This window comes from Leptosomus discolor, chromosome 2 (assembly GCF_034619465.1).
Source record: "Leptosomus discolor isolate bLepDis1 chromosome 2, bLepDis1.hap2, whole genome shotgun sequence".
NCBI lineage: Eukaryota > Metazoa > Chordata > Aves > Leptosomiformes > Leptosomidae > Leptosomus > Leptosomus discolor.
Window position 1 is genome coordinate 36563373 of NC_141392.1, and position 27588 is coordinate 36590960.

General features: G+C 39.3%; 1 protein-coding gene across 2 annotated transcripts; it reads right to left on the bottom strand.

Annotated features, from left to right (window-relative positions):
* Positions 1–586: 586 nt before the first annotated feature.
* On the bottom strand, positions 587–27296 carry HNRNPLL (heterogeneous nuclear ribonucleoprotein L like). 2 transcript variants are annotated; one of them, XM_086460913.1, is made up of 13 exons: positions 27099–27296; positions 18698–18816; positions 17183–17420; positions 12677–12762; positions 10327–10423; positions 10166–10238; positions 6101–6172; positions 4488–4705; positions 4207–4328; positions 3587–3788; positions 2628–2685; positions 2412–2510; positions 587–725 (listed from the first exon to the last, which is right to left on the bottom strand). In XM_086460913.1, exons 1-13 carry the CDS (start codon positions 27294–27296, stop codon positions 670–672), a joined length of 1638 nt encoding a protein of 545 aa, XP_086317039.1. In that variant the 3' UTR covers positions 587–669. The 2 variants fall into 2 exon arrangements, with proteins under 2 accessions (XP_086317039.1, XP_086317038.1); XM_086460912.1 differs by having other exon boundaries at positions 27087–27296.
* Between the last annotated feature and the right edge of the window lie 292 nt (positions 27297–27588).

Here is a 27588-nt window from a genome sequence, read left to right on the forward strand (position 1 = left end):
AGATGGCATCATGCTAATGCAAATGGAAAATATTTAAAAAAAAAAACAAACAAACAAAACCACTTTAAATAAGTATGAATTCACATCATACACGTGTACATACTTAATAATTTTCCATGTTAACTTTGTTTGAACTATAAATCAAGTCTATACTACTAAAAATTCGGTATGTGCAACATTAACCTGATTAAAGCATTTTATAAATACAAGCTTTTTAGTATTGCAACATACTTCACTACTTTAACATATTAAAAAACAAGTTCTACATTTAAAATTCTGATGTAATAGTTCTATCTGCCAATTAAGACTATAAATGGAAAAATACTTGCTAATCTTTAACATTATTGAAAAATGCAAATATATTTAATTTTTGGAAGAAAACCATCTTGTTTATACTACCGGTGCTTCTTTTGACATTTGAAGATACTACACTAACAAAATACAAACTTTGTAGTAAGCTTACAACATGTACTTCTCAGGCAAAAAGGAAAAAAATCTGGTTTGTATTTATGAAGGAACATCCATTTATTATAAAACAAGATAAAAGATATTAGAATTAAGTTGAAACAAGGCAACATTAGAACAACCACTTTAGAGCTTTGAGAACGAAGTGTAGTTTTAAACTTGCAAATCGAGGTGAATGTCACTGTTAACATGCTGTCCTCTTCTCTATAAATGGGATGATGTCGAGAAGCAAAGCTTCAAGGTATAAGGGTTGGAGCCATCTGTCAGGAGACAACATACAACACACTCAGGGCATTTTACTGAGCATAGCTCTACTGCTGATCGAGACCACCTTGCATAGTCTGACAAGTTTACCAGTTCTGTAGATTTAAGGCTCACACGTTCCCCACCTACCCCCACCAGTGGCCTGCAGACACCACACTACCTCTAAGTAGGTATTACTGATAGCCCATCAGCATTTTTTAGACATAAAAACAAAGTGATGGATCTGGTCGCAAGGGAAGGTAGATAGAATTCCAAATGTTGTACTACACATAAGAAAGACTTTACCATTATCACTGCCCCTCTTCCTAGAGGAACTAATTATAAAAGTAGTATTTAACAGGCGAGTTCAAAGACAAATGGCATAGGCATTTAAGGAAGTCAAGACTTAGAATGTGGCATTTCTATCAGAGACAGAGTGGCCCTGGGCACCGGACATTATTTATGTGTGTTTGACTGAGAAGAGAACAGCAGGATGTCCAGCACACCCTTCAGGCCTCTCCAAAAACCAAAGCATTAAACAACCCCACTCTATTTGGAAAGGCTGCCGAGACCCATGGAAGGCAGCACACATTCGTGTCTCGGGTATGGAAGAGATGTACTGCTGGTTCAGCCAGCCTCAGATGATCTTATTATATGAAATCTTAACCAGCAGTCCTTGTTTTAAAATACTGTCTTTTCCTGTGTTAGCTATATTTGATTATACATTAGGGTTTGCTTTCTTCATCCTGAAAGAGTAAGTTCTTCTGCTGTTACCACCTCTCCAAACTACGGTAAATCTGAAATCATGAACAGTACGCTACCAACAGTATCTTAAAAAATATTCCGCTCCTGAAGTAAGGAGTCCATTATTAAGAGGGGGACAAAAGAGGGAAGGAAGGAAAGATTTAAACTGTTAACACTTGACAGGGAGACAAATTCCTAATAGTTTGGAGAAGGTAGTTTAAAATAGTATTAGTCACTGTGCTGGATTCAAAATTATGTCTGTGAACACCTGGAAAAATTCCATTTAATCCAGTAAACTATCTTAATTGTCCAGTTCAGATTTGGCCTATTGTGTGCTTGTTTAGCAGGCAAACTCCTCCTCTACTCTTACTAGTTTGGAGCTAAACTCAGCTTGGCTTCACAATTTCTTGTTCGAAAGAGAACCCACTACAGGAGCAGTTAATTCAGAGCAGTATGCTGTGCAACTTAAAGAACCCCAAAGATACAAAGATTTCTCTGCATTTATTGTGAAACACATAAAAAGCTTCAGTAAGGCATTATCTGTTAAGTTTGATTTTGATGACAGTGGATTTTAATGCTTTTTCTGCCTGCCTTCTTTTTATCCCTGACCAATTTTTGGTTTTCCTCCATCTTTCTGTAACTTCAAAGCTGTGAAGCATATTTTGAGTTCTATAGGTTGACTCAAAAACTAAGAAAGAGTACCATTTAGATAGAAATGAATGGAAGCTAGAGATTAAATACTGTAATATATATAGTATTTGTATACTGTAATATATATAGTACAGTATACGTGTGTGTATATAGATATAAAATACAGCATATACATATATAAGAAGAACGATGCAGTTTTTTTGCTGCAGACTCAACTGCTGAAGCCTCACCTTTTAGAAAGACAGTATTGACATGAAGAAAACAAGAAAAAAAAATTCATACCAGTAAGATCAGTAAAATTTACTTACTTGGGACTCTTATCTGGTAGTGATTAAGTACAGTGAGAGCTTCCACTGCATCTGTCTTACATTCCCATTCCAACAGACCAGAAAGCGTTTTGGCAGAAGCTGTTAAAGTGAGAAATAAAAAAGGGAAGAAGGGGATCAGTAACATCTCTTAACAGAGTATGCTATTATGAAAACTGGAATTCAAGTAACTCCCCAAACAGGTCAAAGTTTACTTACGTTTTGGATCAAACACTTTGTATTTAATAAAGCTGAGAACTTCATGATCCTCACATAACTGTCACAAAAATAAAACAAGAGGTAAAACTCCAGTAAAAATGCACATAAACACAGTAGCAAAACTTCCAAGGTCCTGGAAGAGACACACAAAAAGGAAAATACTAACTCTTTAAGAGAGCTTCCAAGAATTTACGGCAAATTATTCTTTTAAAAATATGTTTAGATTGGTAACTCTTTCAAATACCATTCTATAGTACGCAAAACAAGGCTCCTATATCTGTGCTCTCCCATGATAACTATTTTATAGGCACAAAAATTGTTAGAAGTACTGATATCACTACCACCTCAAACGACGTATTTAAACAGAAACAAGTTCTTTTTGACATTCCCACTTCAATACAGTAGCTCAGAAGTTGTACATACAAGCACACCAATTTTTATTGAACTGAAAAAGAACTCACTGAATTGTCGTCAGTTTTACCATTGCCTCCACCTGAGAGGCCCAGCATTGCATGTTTTAAGCATCCGGAGTTCACTTAGGACTCAACTATGCAAACAGTTCCAGGTGCGCGCTTCTCTCCAATCTGAAACATCCTAGCAGTCATTAGAGTAACCACCTCAGGGAGTCAGTGAATCTTTTGTGAATTGTAGTCCTAACTTTCCCTGTATTTGGCTTTGTGTGAGTCTTTTCCCCCTCCTCCACAAAAAAAATGCATTAAGCTTCTCAACTTTATTTCCAAGATCTTGTTTCTCACATTAAAAAAAAAAGAGAGAGAGAGAATAATGCCAGAATTGTGAAAAAAATAGCAGTTTCTATATAGAGAGGCTACAAACCTGTTTTAAAAACCAGCCTCTTCCAGTTGCTATGCTGTAACTATCCAGTTATTTCTTTTTAAAAGTAACACAGTGTAAAGCTATGATATAGCCCCAAAGCACTATATGTCATTTCAACTGCCTACCTTTACGAATGTTTCTTCAGTTACACACAGGGGAACATTATAATAATGCAGCACACAAGAGGGTGGTTGGATGATGTTCTTAGATGCTTGGCCAGCACTGGTGAAGCGATTATTCTTACTCATTGCAAAATCCTTGTAACTACTCGTGCCATCCTCTAGTTCAAATATCTGGCTTGGAACTACTGAATGCTGCTTGGAAACACTGGGATTTAAGGAGATATATATCGAAAGAGACAGTTAAAAGTTTCTTAAATAATTAACACTTGCATGCTTTGCACACCAGTTATCAATCTAACCAGAACAGAGCGGACATTTCTTTACAGCAATTTGAAACAGAAGGAGAACAAGATGGGTTGGATTTGACATCTTCCTTCAAAAAACGTGGGAAGGATGGATAAGACACATTAAGGAGTACAGTTTATTAACAGCCAATCCATGTAATGCTCATATGCTTTATTAATATAAATAAAATAATAATAAATAAAATAATAAATAGCAACAAATAAATAGTTGCAAACTGGAAATCGTAAGTCCAACAACAGAACAATGGGATATTGTCCGTTTGCAACCTCATTCCATCTGCCTACTGGTAGACTATTAATCTGATAAAACATACTTACCAGACATTAAGTCTCTTTCCAAATAACTTGACATTGTTGAGATGTGTGACAGCTCTTTCCACAGCATACTCATCACCCATTTCAACCAGTGCCGTGCCTGGAATAGTCTTCATAAATTTCACCTAAGACAGGTAAGGGAAAAAATGACATTGCAACAAACGGCCCAACCAAGAGTTTTATAAGTTACTAGGAAATATTTTTAGGCCATCTCAGCCAGGCTTTTTCCAAAACAATCAAAACAACCATAGTAGTTTCCAAGTTTCTAATAAATTATGCCTTACCTTCTCAATGTTTCCATACAAGCAGAACAGGTTGAAGACCCTTGAACAGTTCATCTTTAGCTGATGCAACCCACTAACCATGACAACTGACCCAGAAGGATTTCCACCATGCATATAAGAGGAGGATGCCTGGGGCAACGGATAAGCAACAAGTTCTGGAGTGTCCCGAGATCCCATTCGGTACCGGCTCGGTAAGGGCAACAAAGGACCATGTGACCCTAAGGAGATGAAAGACCATGCTTTCATATTGTTTGAAACAAGTTTCACTACTTAATCATGCCTTAAAGCCTACATATGTAATGCATATTTAAAGGATGGGGGGGAACAACGTTACAGCAGTTTCCATTAATTCTTTTTCCAATTAAAAAAAACGAACCAAACAAAACACCCATCTTCATTCCCTTTAATGTTCCAAGTCTCTTCTTACATTATAAGAAGGTAGGAGCTACTTCATGGTATTGTTTTTATATAGCAGCGAAGAAAGGTATTTCAGTAACTACAAAAATCTTCCCTGCACCGTACAAAATGTGAACCTAAACTTATCAGAAGAAACATTTAAAATGAACTTTCAGCAATATTGCCACATCTACTTATAGAGCTACATGACACCAAGAAAGAATATTACAAAGCAGGGAAAACAAACCAAAAGGAGTGAACTTTTAGCCAGAGGTCAGGAGAGGAGATGACACAGCTCTCTTCTAGAGACAAGTCAGAAAAATGCCTTTCTACAAACAGCTCATCTAGAACAAACAGGAATACTTAAACCCCTACATTAAAGCAAAATCAAGCTGTCCCATTTTCCAGTACAGGTGAAGTGACAAGTTTCACTTAAATAAACAATTTTTTTTTGAATAAACAAAAAAAGAACATCAGTGAATACAAGGTGGAACTTGGAAAACTCTGGAGATTTGAAGAACCTTCGGAAAAAGAGTAGGTAGAAGGTCAACCTACATCATAAAATAGAAATACATTTGGCAAAGAAAATACACTGCATCTGACAGTTAGGAGAGTAAATAACTAGAAAAGCCACATCTAACTGGGCACATCAGTTTGTCAACCCTGACGTCTTGGTCCAACACATGAAAGTTACACCAGATCTTCATTTATAAGTAGCACTAGTAACAACTGCAGCACTTCATAGCACTAATTCCAAAACATCATTCTTATACAGTCACATAGCTGTATCTTTTCAGAACTAGCTAAATTAGAAGAAATGTAAAGCCCACAATCCACAGCTTTACATGCAAAAATATCAAAGAGCTCTGTGTTGCATCAAACCATTGATCAAGCTGCCATTTTCTAGAAAACTGCTTTCCCAGTACAGATACCATTTTCTATCCATTGCCAGGGTGATGGCAACTAGAAACACTCTTCCAAGGAATAAATTTGTAGAGCCAGATGCCCTCTGTGAAAGGAAGAGGTACGGCAATAAATTCACAGAGATTTCGGTGAATCACTAGCATTTTCAGAATGTGGACTGACAGCACCGCACGTACAGCACAACAGCAAACTACTTGTGCTGTAGGGGTCCGCAGTTAAGCACCAACTGAGTATTTAGCATTCCACATATCATGTAAAGAAATCATAACCACCTGTCACCCTATGTTACTTACCATAACCATCATGTCTAAACGATGATGGATGTTCTCCCAAAATAGCTTGCCTCTGGCGGCCCTTCCCTCTGTCTAACATGTGGGAAGGGAAAGAAAACAGTTTAGTATGCACAACTATGCACTTGATTTCTCCAGTTAAGACACAAAGCTTCTAGTTATGAGGCAAAATGTAATTTGAGTCCTTCTTAATTTTATAAACAATTTCTCATTCATTATATGTGTAAAACCACAAGCTGTAGCCCTGGGACACCAAAATTAAAAGACTGCCATCTGTATAACAAATTGCACTTAAGCTGATTTGGGGCAGTGGCCAATGAGGAGATGCAGACATTTAAAGTTTACGGAAATACCCAGTATTTTTCCTAAACAGACACCACACATAAGCATAGATAACACCATACAGCAGGATTTACCTATGTGTCTCTTAAAACAAATTTGAAATGCAGTACTTTTGAAAGACAGTACCTGAATCATAATATTAGCTTCAACAGCAACACATTTTCAAAGTGGGCTTCTTTCAAGAAGTTTCAGCATAAGCCAACAACAACCTGTATTACATGGTTTCATAATCAGTAAACAGAGAGCATTACATATGGGTACATATATATTTACAGAACACCTACTGATTTATGGGTGTGCTGAAAGGATTGTACATTATGGCATTATCAGCAGCACAGAACAGTTCAACTGAAGAAAAACCATCACTGAATAATGCACCTAACAACCGTCAATCCTTTAAGAAAACCCAGTTCTCTAGGATATAAAGTTAAGCAAGGGGTCTACATTACTGGAGGAAAGCAGTGCATCACAGCCAAAGTTGTATTTTCTAATCAGACCTATGCTGCATGACAAAGAAATTCTAAACTTCCAGATTTCCTTGTGGTAAGTGACAATTGATTTCTCATAATTAAAAAAGCCATGTTGAAAACATGGGGCAAGACATGTATCAGTTTACAACAGATCTCAGGAAATTTAAGCATGACTGCTGAAAATGGCAACTCCAGCCCAATGCAGCGGGAGGCATTTCCCCTGAAAAATAGGAACTATTTGCATTAGACAACACAACAGTGGGAGATGAAAAAGCACGCGCCCTTTCTGCTCAGGATTTTGAGGACAGGCTCCAAGTCAGCTATTTACTTTGGCAATAAAGCCTGAAGAGAGAACAGTGCTCGAATGCCTTCAAACACACAGAAGAAAGATTAACTTCGTCAAGTCTTGTTTTTTCCATCCCCCTTTCAGGGTAACAGCTCTGGTCCTTGGCTCTAGAAAGCAAATGGGCAGTCATATCAAGTATCTTGAGCATTCAAACTGTATGCAGTAATCATCTTTCAGAAAAATCAAGTTTATAATTCCAGCCTGTGGAGCTAAATCCTTTGAAATTGCACACAGTAATGTAGTAAAGGACCATATTCTTCGAATGAAGAATTCTGGGAGAACAGTTTGACAAATATTTTCTCCTCTTAACAGTGTAGTCCACCACTCCCTCCTTGCCCCATACCTGTTCCTTCCTTGAACAAAGCCCCTCAATTGTGCCAGTACAAATACTTATGCAAAGAGGCATTGAAACATCAGAACTGATCTGTGTTAAAAATAATTCTGAAAGGAAATATTCTTTGTAATCTAGTTTAAGTCTGGGGTTTGGTGGGGGGTTTTTGGTTTTCTTTTTAAATCAAGTCCTTCAGTCACTGCGTGTGCTAGTATTACCACCAAAAGAAATGCTCCACACTACAGTTTGAACTTTCTGGCTAAAAGCAAGTAGAATACTAAGTGTCAGGTAGTTTTTCTGGTTCAATCTAATGCAGTATGAGTTCACAGCAGCAGGCGCTTGTTAGGAAGTTTACTTAAGCGCAGAAATACTATAGGGAAGTCTGTAATTTGTTACCATAAAGAAGTAAAACCAGTTCTTTTAAAAAAAAAAAAAAAATAGCAAAATGCATCTCCTTCCTAAGATTTGGGGGTGGGCAGGGTGTGAAGTTCTGAAAGGCTGTATTAGCATGCCTGTCCTCAGAATGAAATTCCTTTGGGCTAGGATCTTGTCTGCTGAAGTCATATCCTTACAGTTCAGGTCACACTAAGTTCAAAAGCCAAACAACACTGCTGCAAGAGTAAGCTGAAGCACAAACACAAAAACACTCTCTCTCTCTCAAAAAAAAAAAAGGCTTGGATTACTTTATGAGCAAAATTGCTCTAGATGTCTGCTTTCTCAAGTATGTTTCAGTGTTCATTCAGTAATTTATATTCCCATTTTCCAGATAAATGGATGTAGGCTACAGTAAATGACAAACCATGCTATACACAATATAGCATGAGATAGATATACATATAAAAAATACAAGTCTAATTCTTTTCCTCTTATGTGTAGTAGAGGGATGTACAGAAAACAGAGACAGGATGTCAAAGTAACAAAAGGAAAACAAAAAAGTAGACTTCTTGAGAAAAAGCAAGCTATTCTAAGTTTTTCATTTTCCACTGTTTTCTCCAGCTTGGGGAACATTTAGTTCATACAGCCATTTCTATCTGCAGACCAATTACACAATGTCATTAGATGCACAATATTACAAGTCAGCCTCCAAACACTGTAAAGATCAAAAGATAGGAAGGTTAAATTAATCCTTCAGATTCTTTGAATTCAAACCTTCAGATCTTTCTCTTGCCCTTGAGTTTCTTCAAAATCCTTTTTTAACTCAGCAATTTGAGAAAAAAAATTTGAATCCCGATACAAATAGTTGTAATCTACAAGCTGAAACCAATACTGTAGCTCCCTTGTTAACTTTTTACAAGAACTTCATTTTGAAAATTCAAGCCCTAAGTTTTTAGTTGTACAACAGTTTTACAAGCCCAGCGTCTCTGCAGAATTACTCTGAAAGTGCATATCACTTGAGACAGCCAAAGCCCTGGTTCTCATATAGCCTTTGATAAGTAAGATACCCTACCTTGGACACATTGTCTTCACTTTTCTAACTTTACATTGCACACATTGTTGTACATAAGGTACTGAACACTGCACTTAATAGTTACAGTTTGTTGGTTTGTTTTTTTTTTTAAAAAAAAAATAAACACTTTACAGGAGTTAGGCTACACAGCAGTTTGTTTTTACATATATAGTCATAGTTTCCACTGACATGAGTTAAGCTCTAGTAATTTTTACAGCTGAGTACTTAAGAGACAGTATGCCTGTACCAATTATGAATTTCCCTGTTTCAATACTTAAATATAACTGAGGGGAACTATCTGCTATTGCACTGCTCAGTTCCAGCTATCTACAGATAAGGAATAAATTTCCCTACTACTAGACAATAGTTACACTGTTAAGACTAAATGCAACTCTCACATACAGCAAATAATAAAAAGATTACAATGTCAATGATACCAACAAGAGAGGTTCTTAATTTTGGAGGTTCTCAATTTTTCAGTTGTAATTTTAAGGGAAAAAAGACCATCATACATACAGACTTGGAACAGAATGGGTACAGTCTATCATATTATTCATCCCATACAAATCTGAAGTACTGAAAGTGTCCTCCTTTAAAAACTTGTGGTGGTGGTGCATGCAGTATGCAGACAAGGTGAATTGCAAGTCTGAGTTTTTTCAGAGGGTTTTTTTTGTTTGTTTGTTTGTTTGTTTGGGTTTTTTTGCTGATGCCGATGTGGTGCATGATGAAGTGTAGAGTCAGCCTGCTGAAGTCCTCTATCCTTCTTAATGCCTTGTCCAACATAGGGGAAAAAGAGTCCTTTCGAAGGAGAAGCAGTGTGCAAGTTTGTAGTTTGTAAGGAATAGTCTGTGCCAGGTTTCCTCTCCTCCAAAGAGAGAGAGCTGCTTGGAGAAATGCAAGTCCTTGAGAACTGCGAAGGTGCTTGCAGGTGTGGGCTCCTTGTTGAACTAAGTGGCTCAAGCACACAGCAGTATGGGGCACTAGGGCTCAGGGTTAATTTCCTGGCTTGTGAACACAGCCTTCAGCAGCACTGGCCTGCTTTGAAATTACTATTGCGATACAGCCTGACCACGTATAAAGGATTGTCATTAGTACAGTCAAACATCTACAGCGATAACGTATGCAAACCTACCTCGTCGGCCCAGATATGGTTTAGTGTAGTCCCAACTATCGTTGTCGTTTCTAATGACATTAAGTCGAGTTGGCTGTTCAAATAAAGTAAAAGCGAGAAAGGTTAAGTCTTGATTATACGTATTTTTCCAATAAAATTAAAAGAGAAGGTCCAAGCATTACCCTTGCGTATTCAATTTTTAGCGTGCAGCATCCTGCATAGATATCTGCTCCATTGAGTGCAGCCTTCGCCTTCTGGGCACAGAACACCGATTCAAACGTACACATCACATTAAGGATTTTTCCCCCTAAGTGTCTTATTCATGTCCCTTTCCTCTGATATGGCTTTATTTTTGTAACCTGCAGATATTTCACTACTGTATATTTTACAAGACCTCTACACAGACTTCAATATAAAATTACCAACAAGTTTATATGGGTTAAACTTACGCTAAGCATCTGGTTTGGAGATGTAAGCAGCACACGATGAGATCATTCATAAATTAGTAAATTCTTCAGTGAGCATTATATAGATGCAAGATTTGCTTACGCTCTGAGCTTATGCCATTTGGAAGGGGTTATTCTGGTGGATTTAGTAATTTTCATCAGAGGATGCAGAAAGTTACCAGCAAGCCTAGTCAATATTTGAAGGGAAAGGTCAAGCTGAATCATTTGGGAAGAGATCAGAGCTTGGGGGTGAGAAGGCACAACTTAAGGAAATGCATCCCTTGTCACAACTAGCATTAGCTAGATACTTGCGGGTAGGTAGATCATGAACTTTCCAGTGCAAAGAACTAAGAAAGAGTTTGCCCTTTTTACCTTGTTACCCAAATAAAACCGCAGAACTAAGAGAGATACTTTGAACAAATAATCATCTCGCATCAAAAAATAAAACACGTATCCACTGTTAAACCCCCTGTTCAAGGCAGAGCCATGTACGAGGCTCCAACATGTAGGTTATTTCATGCCCTCTACATACTCCAAGATTAGTTCTATGACTAGCAGAAAAGTGTACCTGAGCCTTGCACATGGCAATCTGTGATCTCATACATAGTTAATAACATACGGTGTCAGAAAGCCTGAACCTTGCAGCAGACCAGACATTTTTATATAATTCAGTGAAACTTTGGAAGTAGTCTGTATCAATAGCATATCCCTTGTTTTACCACATTCCTGCAGCGCACCTTCTTCAGTGATGTAGGTTCAACTGTGGAATTTAAGAGTGATAAAAGTTAAGCTTCCCAGACTTCTAAGAAAACATTTGACACTGGCTAGAACTGTGTGAGGACATCTGCAACAGTAATGGGTACTGCAATTAGCACTGAAATTTGAGTACATTTTTGAACTTGTGTTGCGTCTTGAAGCTCGTTTTTTTTTTCTCCTTCCCCCATTACTCTGCTCACATTTGTGCGTTTTCTTTCAATTGTTGGTTGTTTTTGTTTTTAATAAAAGGCAAGTTGCAGAATTTAATTCAAAGGACAGAAGAATGGTAGTTTCAGAGTATGTGCAGGATTCTCCCCACAACTTCCCTAATCTTCCACAAGATGCAGAATAACCCCCAAATGTACAACTCATCTGATCCAGACAACACTGCTTATCACAAACTCGACACGCTATCACAGGATGTTAAACTACTGTCTGTTAGGACACACAGTTTAAGTCTTCTACATAGATAAACAGCAATTAGTTTGCTTTTATGGAAGTTAGAGTAGTCCTTTTTGCCTGCCAAAGCATCAGTGCAGCTACTGGTTAAGTCATATGTTACAGAAGTGACCCACTAATAAAGCCTGCCATTTCGTTAGCATCTGAAATCACAAAAGAATTTCTCAGACCGCAGTACAACTTTGTCCAGGTAACAGCTCAGAAATGGAGGATAACCAGTCTCTAGGAAGAGGGCTATCACAGTTTTATAAACTAAGGTGTAATCATATCAAACCTCGGACTTTGCAAACCACAGTAACACATTAACAATTCTAAATGTTCATGCCACGTACAACTTACTGCTACAAATACAGCAAAGAGTAGGATAACGGAGCAAGGAATTTCCTCAACACATGACAAACAGATCAAGGAGGCCGAAGTCGGTCTCGTGCTTTAACAAAGTCAGAATAGTAGGACAAGCAGTATATATTACAACTGTTTTAGAAAAGTCTGAGGAAGTCAAACTGCATCTCTGCAACCCCTTACCCGTTTCCTGAGTACCAGCACTGGCAGAAGCCATGCAACTTTCGTGTATAATGGGTTGTCAAATTGAGGATATGTCTGCAATTATCAGCCTTAGGGCCACCTATAAACATGGTTATCAAGAGCATTGTTGACATCATTTTCCTATAAAGATGAAACCTGTAAGTGCTATTTTGTCTCATACACATATAGACATTAGAAATTACCATGTCTTAGAAAGAAATTAAAAAATAATTTGGTCTCAAAATTACACAGTATTTTTCTGACATTCTCATGTTAAATCCCATCTGCAGTCAAGAACCTCCGGGGGGGGTGGGGGGTGGTGTGAATTCACACTCAAAAAGGATATTCAACCATAGCTTGTATTCCATTTCTCTTGAATATAACAATGCGCTGAACTTTTCCAACAGGGTTGCACACAGTATACAAGACATCCTAAGGAAGAAGACAAAAAAAGTATTTTAGTCGGATGTGAAACTTCAAACACTAAGCCCACAGAACATTTTCTTGCATTGGCATTTGAAGGTCAAGGAGCAACGAAAAGGCTCATTAATGTTTCATTTATAATCTTCCCTATACAATTTATAAATCCATGATTACCATTTTTATGGATTGATATAGTACAGGCAGTCAAATCTGAAAACCAGGAAAAAACTTCTGTGAGAAGTACTCATGCAAACGTTAGTTTAACGAACGTCTTCAGCTGTGTTAAAACCCAGTAGTGGCATCCGTGTCTCAAGCCACACTCCCTTTTAAGCATACACTGTAGTAGTTTCACTAAAGCAAAGAGAGGCAAAGTGACACTGTAGTTATAGCACCTTTCATTTCACAAGATTCTAGCAGCTGAGGGGCTTTTTTAACTGTTCATGTCCATTTTCAGAAGATTAACTGGGGATAGTCCATAATGAAAGCTTTTGTAGCTTATCAAAAGGAGAATTTCAACCATATTCACCTGAATCAAAGGCACTGCAAGCGGTTGCTGTGCTTCTCCAATTAAGGCAGAGAAAACTTCTGACAGGAAATACTAGATTCATGCAAACTCATTGTTAACACTCCGCTTTCAACAGTGTTTGTCTATATGACAAGGAACCAATAAGATTCAAGACCATGCTGCATGGGAACCAAACAGCAAGGAGAAAAGCTTGCCTTACTGCACATCAGTCCAGACTTACGATGTGGTGCTAGGAGTATCTCAAACAACAGTTGATTACACATAAGAATTCAGACATCATGGTACCAGAAACTAGTCTCCAGCATGAATCTCGCCAAGAAAAATGAGTTTATTTTAGAATAATTATACACCCATACTCAGAATTCCAAAGACTCGGGCTTCAGAACCTGAACAAACAGGAATTGTGATTTCTTGAAACAATTCACCTGTTACATCATGTTCAAACAGCTGAAAGCACATAAACTTTACTAGACAGCCAGTTTCATAGCCAAACCTAGCAGGCAAAGGCACTGACATCTCCATGAAACACTCTACCACAATCTATTTTCCCCTTCCCTTCTTCCTATCTAAACCAAATACTTCCAAAATGCACATTCCAAGATCTTAGCATACATCCTCAGGTTTATTTGTGGGACAATAGGGAGAAGGGGGAAAGTAAGTAAGTATAGTATTTATTATTATGTTCTGCAGAATAGTGGAGCAATTGGGAGGCAAAGGGGTGGGGGGCATGCCGGATGTCTTAAAATAGAACAAACATACCCCCACATACACCACCCCACCCCCCACAAGAAACTGGAAAAAGAGGACGTCTTATTGCTGGCTACAGGTATGGTGATGTAACTCCTGGCTCACATAAAGTATCATAAGCTTTAATATATGGGTATATTACTCCTTAAAAAAAAATAAATTAAAAAACCCCACAACAAACTCAAAACATTGTCCATGCTCAGAGGCCTCGCTCCAGACACTCCAGCAAGTGTTTGCACAGCTAAACGAAGCAAGCAGAGGAGATTGTCAACCTTAAGATTTTCAGAAGATGGACAGACAATTTTAGAAAGGATTCAAGCAGCCTGAACCCCTAAAAAATAAATTTATGAGATCATTTATAGGTGTATTTTCTATGCACACACAATAGCACAAACAGCTGCCCTCCATCTCCTCTTGTTTGGGAGAAAAAAGTCCTGAAAACTTTCCAGTTCCAGGTGATATTAATTTTCAGACATATGACTTTCTTTCACAATTTATCTCTCAAAAAGATTTCTTCATAGCCACTTAATTTAAAAAAAAACAACCCAAAGTTGTCTTCCAAAATGTAAGCTCTACTCAAAATGCCATCAGTGTTGTTAGCCAGCAGGCACACACAGAGCTTGACATTTTTTTTAATTCAGCTACTTTAGATTACCAAATCAAAGTGGTATACAATGATTCATAAGATAAAGTGGGATATTATAAACAAAAAAATAAACACTAGCATTATACACATAATACAGTATCATAAAAAAGGAGGTACAGCAACCTAATCTCAGAAGCAGTTGATAGTTAAGTTTAAAACACTTCAATTGCCAAGGCATGTCACACCTTTCTCATGCAGGTAGAGAACGTTTAGAAGGCAAGTGAGAACTAAGAGGCAACAGCAGAGGTAGAGCTGAACAGCCAGTAATGACTGCAGCAGCAGGGGTCACTTTGAGAAGGTCTGTTGGAACAGAAAAATTTGTTCTTACAATCCCTGACAAAGTTCTGCCCACAGATAAGGAAACTGGGAAACAGAACTCCAAAGACCTATATATGACACCTTAGGCAAAACTTTTTCAAAACACCAACCCTCCCCCACAAAGGGGTGGAAAGCAATTTGGAATTAAATACAGTTAACTTGCCATTCTTGCCCTTCACTGCCACACCCGTCTAAAAAAAATTGTGCCAGGAAAGAAGCAGTTCACAGTTGTAAGGGAGGAAATAAGCTGCAGCAAAATTTTAGAACCATTTAGCTTCTTCTACAAGATGCCCTTGAGCAGACCAGTTTCTCTGCAAAAACTCTACCTTATTTTGAAAGAAAAGCTCTATGGAACAGTTTATTGCAGTTATTCAGACTTTGCCACTTAAAACTGGTTGCAATTTTTCATCTATTTTGTCTAACTGTATTTCAAATTTAAGGAGAGAAAAGTGTTGAAGAGAAAGAGGTGGTGTTGGGCTTTTGGGTTTTTGTGGTTTGGGGTTTTTTTTGTGTGTGTTTTTTGGCTTAGGGGTTGGAGGGGGGGGCACGACACTTTGCCTGAGTTAACTGTTTCTTTAACTCATTGGCCAAGTGCAAAATTTTTATTTTTCTCATCACATTCCCAGCTGTATGGGTACAACTGCTCTTCCCAGTTGCTATAACTCTACTGGTCTACACTGTCTTCACTGAGCTCTGATGCTCGCAAGTAATTTTGGAAATCTGTCTGCTTCTAGTGCTCGTTGATATACTTTAGGCAAACAGTTGGGGGCAGTGGGAAGAAGTTGGGGCCAATCAAAACTATGCCACGGTTTTTTGTTTTCAAAAAGGAGCTACTGTACTAGAGGCTTCATCCTCAGAATTTCTGTGAAACTCTCCTAGCCCAGAGCAATGCTTCTGCTACCAGTTTCCTCAAGCATCTACATTCAACTCAGCTGCTTACGCAAGCCAAATTTAAAATGCATGAATGAAACGTAGCTTCCAAAATTTGTATTCTAGTAACATGCAAAGAATACTTTAACTTAGTCAATGGATTTGTTCACACAGCTCAAAGCAGGTGTATTTTTAAACACTGACGAGAAAGCAACTCATACCTTGCCATGCTTTTCTATAAAGAAAGCTGACATGAGAAAGAAAATTCATCATCCACTAATAAATCAGCAGGCAAAAACCTATCGACATTCACAATGCAGTGAAGCAAAAAGCGTACGGAACTGACTGCTCGAAGCCATTTCAGGAATACTAAGTTTCAATCAATTTACTAACATAATACACAGTACATTAAACAAAACTTAATACTTGCATCAAGTTATATGGTTCCACACAATCCAAACACTTTGATCCATATTATCCCATATATTTCCCTAAGAACAAGCAACTTATCCTTGTATCACAGTTATTACAAGTCTGCTTAAAGTAGACTTTTAAAATTTTTTCCTGCAATATTTCTGTGCAATCCAATGTGCACTATAAAATCCCTATGAAAAATATAAGCATTCAATGCACGAGAAAACATGCACTCTTAAATACTTGCAAAAAATACCTGTATCATTAAAAAACATGCATGTGTGCCATAAATAGATGGCAATAAATTAGGATGCAACTGTATATATGGTATGATTAGAAATACTGAAGAGTAAAATATATCAGCCCAAATAAAAGTGAGGAAGATTCCATCAAACTGGAGTTTTTATGGAATCTTCCTCACTTTTATTTGGGTTTCAACCTTCTGCAAAGGAAATACTTAAGAATGAAGGACTGCAATAAAACAACCCCTCCTACTGGAAAAACTACATACTATTTAAAAATAGACCACTCAGAGCCTAAAACCTAAATGACATTCCTGATGTTGTGACAACAGATTTGGAAATATTTCACAAGCATGTAGCAACTTAAACATTTCAAAATCCCGACCACTGAAGTTTTCGAATATATTGCAAAATATCTGTACAACAAGACTGAATCACCTCAAAAAACCTTTTTTGCAGAACATGCATGTTATTTATGTGAAGATGGTGTAAAGCTTTGGTAGGTGAATTTAATTCCTGACTCAAATTAACAGTGTACAATTTTAACAAATAGTATACAATGGAAATAATGATTATTTTATATATATATGTATTATAAGACATTGCTGCTCCCTGCCTTTTATTATTTTATTTTAAAAAAAAAAAAAAGAAGAAGAAGAGACATACCACTGTAATTGGGTAGAGAGGATTCTGAATTGACAACAGGAGAACTTTATTTCCACCAGATGGGTCGTCAGTGTTCCCTGGCCGAGTAATCCTCTTACTTGTTGAGTAGTTGAAAAAGGCTTGCTGTCCAGCAATGTATACAGGCTCATCTGCTGCAAATGTTACACACTTCTTTGCACTTTCTACATTTTCAAACTCCACCAGAGCCTGGCGCTTAAATGGCATCATCATGACATAGCTGGTGAGAGAAACATTACAGTAAGTTTTCCTATAGGCTTACTAAAAACAACTCCAAGGTCCCGTAACTGTCATATATGATATGTTTGTTCTAAACTCCTAACAGGGATGTAAAAGAAAGGTAGGTCTCCCTCCTTGCACTTACCAAACCTGGTCAACACATTGCTAGAGCATTTGCACAAAACAAAGAAATGCAGCTATAAGATAAATAAGTAATAAGCAGTTGTTTTCCTGAAAAAGTTTAATGCATAAAAACATGCAACCAATACAACAAACAGTTAATCATTTACTAACTTACTAGAACTACAATTAATATTAAAACAACAAACCTTGCTAAAGCCATTTATGAGGTAAAGGGTTAAAGTAAATGCAAATTATAAAACAAGTCAAACTCGATAGATTAAAAATCTTTGCTGTTGCTATGAAATTTAAAATACTATTTTTGACACAAAACTACCTTAGAGGAAATAAACATATTCTCGTTAACCAAATTCAGACACAGGCAAGCCCAAGAAGCTCTGTCAGCTGATTTAAGTTCTCAAAAAGTAAAACTCCCAGGCTAAAATGTACTTATTTGTATTCCTGAACAAGCTTGTGCTTACTTCATTTTATTTATTTAAGATACCAGTACAAGTATAATTCAATTATTTGAACATTAAGGCAGTGAAAAATACTACTGCACTATTTACAAAACGCTATTTGACTTCAATACGTGCATTTACTTGAAAAGAAATGCCTATTTCCAAAAAGAAGCGCTCAAAACTCAGAATAAGCTGGCTCTACCCATTCACCTTTACTATTTTATTTACAGATGAGGAATGTTTAGGCTATACGACCTCTGAAGGGGCTTTCTCTGAATAACCACCTCATTCTGAAGGTTCTACTGCATCACAAGCACTCCTCCCATATAGAGCAATAGGGAAAAGCATCATCTGCTCTGTGGCCCATCCTTATTTTTGGTATATTCACTTGTATCAAGACAAGCACCCTCGTGCCGTTCTGCAGTCTAGTTTAGCTACAGCTCATATTAAGGCCAGGACCAGCTGTGCTACTGAAGTCCGACAGCAGATACTAGGGCATGCATGGTAACTCTGCTTGACCAGACTTGCCATGTACAGAAACACAGAATCTTCACACAGCTAGATAACCTTCATGTTTTACTATTAATCAGGTTCTGCATTTCAAATGGCTATCATAATGTATTTAAAGAGGTCCAAGAGGCTTTTAAGTAATGCTCTCAGTTTGTCCAGAGACAAGACTTTATACTGCTTGACATACCATATGGTTCCAAACTTCTCAAGAGCTTCCACAAGATCTGCTTCCACAACCGATTCACACAGTCCTCGGACATGGACGACTGGAGAAACAGAGACTTTGTGATGACTTCCCCCAGCATCCTAGAAATGAAATGACATTTTAAAACTCAACACAGAACAAGGAATACTGCTGTCATTAACTAAAATTAAATATTTAGCAGACATTACACTGGGTCCAGAAGCAGCCATCTGAATGTACAGTCCAAGCACATTTTAAATAATTTAGCTTTTCTTTCCAAACAGATTGCCAAGTTCGGTTGCTGAAGTCTACTTAAAACAAAATGCTTTGCAGATTTAATTAACGTGTTTGCACAGGCAAGATTTTTCTAATATAAAAAAAAAGCCTATTTAACACTTCGTTGAATTGCAGGATGTCTTCCACCCTACTCGTTAAAAGCATAAAAAAAAAAAAATACTTGGACATGCACCATAGCTAAAATATTTCTGACACTCTTCCTGTTTGGTTATGCCAGTATTTGTCTGAGTCAAACTGGGGGGACAAAAAAAGGAAGAACAAGGGTCATCAGTAAACAGAAGAAAATTGATTATTTTTCTAATGTACGCAGAGCTGTGCCCCACAACACAAGAAAATGGCAGCTCCGTACTACACTTGGAATAAACCCAACCCCCCTTCTAATTCTGAACACTCTTCCTCCATGTTTTGAAAAACTCGCCATTTCTGTACATATGGGCATGCTCTCTCTTTTCATCCCAAGGTTGACTACCATTAACAGATTCAGCCGTCGTACATTAGCACACGGAACTCCCGCCACGAACATTTTTCAGAGCTACTGTACTGCTACGACTTCAAACAGTCTCGGTTCTGTGTGACTGGAGAATTCAGATTAGAATCAGCTCATCTTTCCATGCGAAGCCTGAAGCAGTGCTGAAATTTACCTTAGCTATTCTAAGACACAGAGGTAAAGAAAATTAAATTATGTAAGCCAATAATGAGAGATTATCAAAGAAAGATTAAAGATAATAAAGGACACACTAAAATATACTGTAATTACCAGCACCCAAATTTCCTATGTGTAACGGCAGCATAAAGTTGATGTATTCATATTTAGCAACTACATCAATGTGTTTGATCTAACAGATCAAGTCTTGCTGTTTTTCACTTTCTCGCACGAAGTAGTATAGCACCTTCTGGAACTGGAGACAGATTCTCATTTGTGGCACAAAGGAGCATTCAGCTCCAGTAATTAAAGTAACCACAAAGATTGCTGCTCCTGCTACAGACATTCCTCTCTTCCCTAGCTGTTTGAACTACAGATTCAAGGAAAAAACACATTCCAGATAACTACAAATTGAATCTTCTGTGTCTAATTTCTGCGTTCCCAACACAGTTCTCCCAAAACAACTGTGGGTTTTTTTCTTTAAACTGAGGATTTGATCAGTCTGTTTGAACCAAAAGTCAGCACTTCAGACTTCGTCAGACATCAGAACGTTCTGCCGTATAATTTTTTTTAAGTTTAGCTTATATTTTATTCATTTGCAGCATGAAAGATTTTAAGTGGCAACACACTTCTTTGAATAAGAGCTGGGACAATTGTGGGAAAACACCAGTAGTGATATTTGCATAAGATACCACATAACCTGAATTAATCAGCTGAGGTCTACTGCAGTAGCAGTGACCAAAGTAGTTATAAAAGGTTAATAATTTGAACTGCAAATACTTAGGCAATTGCAGAAGGAACAGAACTACACAGAGGTTTTTATTTTCAGCGTAGATGTCTTTACCCATCAAGACACTTTTCAAAGCTGAAAGAAGCACCTAAGGAAACCTTCAAAAGAAAACTGACAATAATTACTAGTTTTTCCTGCAAAGTGTATTACTCTAAGACCTTAAGATAGTAGGCATCTTTACTTTATTTACAGTCTTCAGAACAATGAGAAGTTATTAAATCAATTATTCATTGCCCCGCATACTTGTTACTATATTAAGATCCCCGTTAATGCTAAGGGTATGCATTTGCTTTTCTTTACTGCATTCAAGAAATCTCACCGAAAAATATTTCTGTCCAATCAGATGGCAAATATAAGCAACAACTTTCTCACTGAAGTGAAGACTCACTACAAAGAGCTACCTTACTTAATTAGCACCCCCATACATCAAGTCAAGCTTTTCAGAGTGGATCATAACAGAACGGTATTTCTCTCTCTCTCCCCTTCCCCGTTCAATCTTCTGTTATAGTTTCAGTTCATATTTCTTTGTCATGCATATCCCTTTGTATTTTTATTTATTAACAGTCCATTTAAGCTTGCCTATTGAAGATATAAACCCTTCTAATAGTATAAACTCTTTCACAAATTTAGACATTTATACTTGCATCTTCAAATCCATCATACACACATAGACAGGTGTCCGCACATATACATGAGTATACACACATATACAGATGTCCACACTTCTACAACTGGAATTATTCTCAGAACCATCAGCAAATACAAATCTTGCTTTCATTTGTAGTTGAAGTAACACTTGGCTTTCCAAGCCAAATTTCCTTCTCCCGGAACACCATACAGAAAGCATCCTTTAGTAGGGTGTTGTACAGTAGAAGATTTAGCAAGAATCAAAAGACATAACACTGCTGCTATTGTAGCAACCTGCACAGAAGCTGAAGACATATGGAATTAAATAAATTAAAAAAACCCAACAAAATAAGGTCAAAACAAAACAAACAACCCCCCACACACAAAGCAAGTGAAATCTCAGTCACTTGCCATGAAATTCAGGACTTATCTACATAGCATTTCAGAAACTCATTTATATAGATAAAATCACTGAGGTTATAAAGGGCCAAATCAGAGGGCCTCTGTTTTACTCAAAATAGTTTCTAGCCTGCAGCAGTAAACAGCAGCACAAGAACCGAGCAGAAGTCAGTCCTGAGCCAGGAAGCCAGAAACTAACATTCACAGAGCATATTGGTGAAAGATATGAACATGTGCCACAGGCATACGTTTGAGTGCAAAATCATGAAGGGCAGACATACATATCATCGCCAAACAAGTTTTGCAGCTACCAAGCTGCAGTACCAAGCAAATCTAGAATGATTCTTGATTTCCTCTAAAAGAAGGAGAAATAAAACCACTAGACCACATCAAAAAAAAAAATCGAACACGTCTGTGAGCGTAAAGCATCTCCACAGCTAAGGCCAGAATGTATACAACTCATTCAACTGCTGCCACAATTTCTCCCCAGAGATGAAAAACAGAGGATTTTGACCAAGATCTCATGGTCACCGTGTCCTGAAAACTACATGTGCTGCAGCTGGCACACAGTCAAAGGTTACAACAAAGCATCTGCTCTCATACAGATTAACCACCACCAGTACTTCTCTGCTTACAAAGGAGTCTTTCAGTAACTCCACGATGGCACAAAAGCCCCATGCATAACTCCAACACGAACAACACTTGCACTCCAGCAAAGCCAGGCGAACAGAGTAGCTAACGTTACTGCTGTACCATTAATATATATGGCTTAAGAGTTTTTGAAAGCTCAATAACAATTTCTTGAAGAATCATTAGCCAGATAGAAAAAGCAATTATTAACTAGATAATGGAAACACACTTTCTTTCTAAGTGCTCAAGACCAGTAACAAGGATAGAAAAGGTTTCCCTCAAGAAAGAAGCTAGGAACATAAAAATGCTTCACATTGAAACGGAGCTTCTGTAGAGAGCTGAGGCATGAAGGGAAGTGCTGACATAATCAAGTAGATGAAGGACAAACAAGTTACTACACATACATAAGACTGCAACAGAAGCAGCTTCAAAGAATAGCTGTAGCATTTTAACATCCATTCTTTGTTGACCTACATAGTTCTAGACAACATTTTAACTATATCACTGTTTTTTTGCTAACAAGTTATGATTTGCCATGTCAAAAAGGAAGATAGTCATTACGGGCTCTAGGATGACGGCTGTCCTACCAATTCCAGATTAGAGAATTTTTCACCAATTGTTTGCATAAATGCATCCTTTATCCTTTCTCCAGTCAGTATGTTCACCTTAGTTCTATTAGTTTGTACCACCTTTTTTTTGGACCATCTCCCCCATCATTTCTCTGCTTACCTCCTCCATCTCTCTTTCCCCTTACTGGGAAAACTCCTCCTTCATATCCTCACCTCCAGGTTCCTAAATATACTGCTATTTTATTTCTCCCCATTCAGATTATCTTATTCACTCTCAACTTTTCGGTCTCACTGCACCCCTCTTAAATGCTCTGAAATTGCTTTTATAAACATGACAGAAACAGGGGGGAAGCCCCAAAAGGTTGCTTATTAGGTATGTAAGTGCCCAACACTTCATTAATGCCTAGCTATGGACTGATATGCATCCAACTGCCTTGCAAGATGTCGAGGGTAGCTAAAATTAATCACACTGTAAAGGCAATGTCAAGGTATACACCACAGTCCCCAAGAATCTCAGCTCTGCCCACCGGGGATGGTCTGATGAGGAAAGGCTTTCATGCACACTCTTCAACTGCATTACTTAAAGCTGTTTGCCCTGTTGTACATCATCCCTTCTGATCACACCTGCCTGACTTGAGCAGTTCTGTGTCTTCCCTACAGAGGTACAGCAGACACCTCTCTCGAGTTCCTGTAGCTTTGCAGTGACTATGGTATTTCCAGTACACAGTGAAGTAAGACAGCGTCTCAGAAGAACCAAGCAAACAAGACAAAGTCGAGGCTCTGTGGCAGTAAAAGAATATACTGGGTTTGTATATCCTGGATTTTTTTGGTGGTGGTGGTGGTTTGGGCGGCTAGGTAGGTGCTAGGCAGGAGAAAGGGGGTTAAGGTTAATCACACCCCATATTCTGGAAGGCTACCTGGCAATCTAGGTTTTTTTGGATGTGGAGTTTGGGGTATCATTTCTCATGTTCAATGCACACCTCTTCCTAGCGTTCTCTACCACTGTGTCCTTTCAATGATTACAACTGCTACAGAACAGAATACTTGCACTCTGGTCCCTTCTCCTAGTTCTGAATCTGCCCTGAATCATCAGGCAGTTGGAATAGAGGATTGTTGCAGCTCCTTTCCAACTGAAATACTGTATTCTGTTTTCCTCTCTACTCTGCACAATCTGAATATCCCTTTAAAACAAACACACAACACCCCAAAACAAAACCCCACACAATGCACGGCATCATAGGGAGATTCAACCCAAGGTGCTATAAGTAGAACTAGCCTGAAGGTAACGGTTACTTTTTTTGATGGATGACAAAGGAGGATGATCTGCACTTACTCCATAACCGGTTTCTAGGATGCACTTCATTTAGGAAATGGATTTATAAACAAGTCACCGCAGAACAGGTCAAGATCTGAATTCGCTGCCATCTAGCTACTGTTACCGCAACTGCCCACGACAGACATGAAGTAACTGAGTTGCAATTTACCACAAAGTAAGAATACTGCACACAGGAAGTTTTACAGCAGAGTAACTGAGAAGCTGCAAGTTCACATCCCTATCTTACCTTGCAGTAGCCTGTTGTTATATTTGTGTATTTAGACACCACATCTCACTTCCCCAACTGTAAGAACAGGCATAATAGATCTTCCTTCTCAGAAATGTTTACGAATAGGTATGTCAGAGAGTGAAGCAGGCGGATGCTACGGAAAATACATGTTGTATAAACACAACACTAATCAATGAAACAGAAATTTAAGGGAGGAAGAGGGGATGGAGCTGAAAGGCCCCCCAAACACTCTCAAATGCAGCTCTTAACCCACATTCTCCATGTGTCCTGACCCTCTGCTACACTGCAATTCCAATTCCTCTGCCAGGGCTTCACCACCACTCAATGCTGCCTCTGTAAAAGTCATTCTTCCAAATCATACTCTCCCCCCCCAAGAATATTTCTGCAAGACCAATTCCTACTCTTTCCCTGGTCAACATTCTGGTCTGTTCCTGGCTCTCCATGCTGCTCAGCCTTCAGGTGAGCCATGAGGAAGACTCTACACCTCTGGGCTATGAGGAATGTCCACATGAGTGGGAAACGGAGCAAAAAGAAGAGCAAAATATATTTTTGTTTTCCCCATCTGGATCTCGCATAGAGACTTCTAGGGACTCATCTGAGAAACACCCAAAACTTAAGAGGCATGACAGGCTTATTCAACCCAATCAAACAACCCCAGAAGAATGGGAAAATGAGACAATAAATACAGTCCAGCAGGGAGCCCCACCAACCTGCTAGCAGGGTCCTACCACAAAACAGCTTTTATGCAAAGACAGTGCATAATCCAATTCACCAATATTCTAGGACACGTTAGGAAAAAAAACTGGTAGTGAGGCTACCAGACTCCTTACCACTCTTTTTCATCCCAGTCATCCATTTTCTCATTTATCCCTCTAATTCTCCATTCACCTATAGTTCCTCCTACTTTATCTTCACTTCTCTTTTTCTGCTCTCTTCTGAGTAACCCGTGATACTTACACTTCTTCCCTCATCTCAGCCTACCTTCACCTTTTATGTCTTTGCCCTGAACCGCATACAGCTTTAGTAAGCTAAGAACATTTCCCTGGAGAGAAACAAGTAAGATGTGTCACAGAGTAAGCTTCTTGCACATTTCTTTAATCTATTACAGAAAAAAAAGAAAAAAAATCCACATTAGCTAACACTAATGAATAAATGCTGGCATTTTGCTATTAGAACCCCACATAAATTTACACTGCATTCATTTTTCATATATCCACTTAGTCTTAAGATACTAGTTTGATCTCTATAATGAAGACAACTTCTGCCTCTCCAATAGTGGACCCGTGAATACAGCTTTGCCAATAAATCATCAGAGTCAGTGACCATGCACCTCCTTCAGGCACACTGCAACTGACACAACAAGCTGCCTAAAAATCCTCACATTCTTGACTTGCTACACAGTTGTTTCTGTTTCTTTATCCACAAGGATCAGGACATGATGTTCTTGAAATCCAAAATGTAAAGTTACAGACATACTCCGTGCTCTCGTTACCTAAAAGGGCAGGGCAGTGTGTCCTGCACATTAACTTCGATAAACTGAGATACTGAGGTCAACATGAGCCAGAACTCAAAATGAAGGAAAAAAAGAAAAAAGTAAGAACTAGCTAATTTCATAAAACACTGCAGAAAAGAGGAAAGGCAAGAGCAGTACCTTGTTCCTACTTGAAACACCGCATGATGTCCAACTCTCCTACACGACAAAATTTCAAGCTTACGCAAGCATAAGGGTTTCACTCAGAATTGGCCTTTAAGACAGAATACATGACTGTGACAGAGACAATGCTCTGTCACAAGAAACTACAACATTAAAATAGTTCTCTCCAGTGATGTATCTTTGTCACAGTTTATCGGGGAACTTTTGTACTAATTTAGCAGGTACCCTCTCCATCCAGAGGTTTAACTGACAGGAGAGATGGCAACAGCAAATGATCTCTCATTAACTCATCCCAGTGCTAAGCAAGTTCATTTGAACAACAGAGGTATTCTAAATTTCAAGGTCTGCCACTAAATCAGTATTTTCTTGATCTTGCTTTGTCAAGTGAGAAACAGAGCCATCAAGAAGAAAAATTATTACAATCAGCCAGAAAATTAGTTAGCTAAGAAATCAAACAGTAGACAAAAAGTACTGTTAGCCCAAATTTATGGGTCAAGGACTGCCGTGATCTTTAGATAGAAATTAATGACGACAAAAAAGGCACGTAGCAAAAAATTTAGTTAGCCAGCGTGCTTATTAACATTGTCCGTGGGGGAGGGAGAAAGTCAAAATACAAATGAATTCAAAAAGGAGGCAGTCATGTATGATCCGCCTCATCGCCATATGCTGCCAGCCACAAAGGTAGAACAGAAGGATGAAAGAAGCCCTCTGCCTCGCTTCCTTCCCCTGCTCTACGTTTCTATAGTTACACTCTGCAACAGGATAAGCACAAAACTTGCAACGGCAATATCCCAAAAGGCAACAAGCCGCCCACGGAACGGAGACAATCTCAGAACTATACAACCCAAATCACGTACATCTAGCAGGCTGCACGCTCTCTCTCCCTTTCCCCAGGCAACTACGGGGAGAAACCATTAGCCGAGCACGCCTACCGCGGGCAGAAGGGAGAGACGGACAAGACCCAGCCCGGTTCCCCTCCCGTCTTTCCCACTCCCCGACCCCAGGGCGGGGCGGAGAAGCGCACCCCCACCGGAAGCGCCTCCATGCCCGGAGGAGAGGGCCGGCGGGCTCCGGCCTCGGGAAGGACGCGTGGCCTGGGCTGCCCGCCACGCCCCCCCCCCCGCCCATCTCCGTACCCGGCGGGGCGGGCGGGTCGCCGGCCCCCTCACCCCGACGCCGGCTTTCTGACGGAAGGCGCGCCCCCACCCCGGCGGCCACGGCGTCCCTCACCCCGCCCGAGAAGCCCCCTCCGCGCGGTGGCGGGGGATTGTCCCGCCGGCTCTCGCTCTCCTCCGCGCCGCTGTACTCGATCTCGCCTTCCTCGGCAGCGGCGCTCGGCTTCAGCCGCTTGGCCTGACTCTCGTAGGCACCGTCCTCCTCCTCCTCCTCCTCCTCCTCGTACCGCTCTCCAGATGACGGCGACGACATGGCCGCGAGAGGGAAGGAAAGGAACGGCCCGGCTAACGAAGGGGGGAGGCGACGAGGGAGCGCGAACTGAGCCTGTCAGCGGCGATCAACCCAAAAGATGCTCTGCGCTCCGTGCCCCTGCACACACTCCTCCCCGCCCCCGGAGCGGGTCACGCCTCCCCGCCGGCCACCGACGCCACGATTGGCTCTGAATCGGGGAGGGGACGAAGACGCCGAGGCGATGGGCCAGCACGCATGCCCATCAGGTGTCACCGGCGCAGCGACTGGCCGGCGAGTGCGTCCGTCACCGCGC

What these genes read in the sequence shown, in the direction of transcription:
- HNRNPLL (XM_086460912.1), bottom strand. Translation starts at nt 27,296, where the DNA reads ATGTCGTCGCCGTCATCTGGAGAGCGGTACGAGGAGGAGGAGGAGGAG. An exon ending in ACCATATCTGGGCCGACGAG is followed by an intron (nt 6,173 to 10,165) that starts GTAGGTTTGCAT and finishes CCCACATGTTAG; the next exon opens with ACAGAGGGAAGGGCCGCCAG. An exon ending in TGTATGGAAACATTGAGAAG is followed by an intron (nt 4,329 to 4,487) that starts GTAAGGCATAAT and finishes TACCTGTCTTAG; the next exon opens with GTGAAATTTATGAAGACTAT.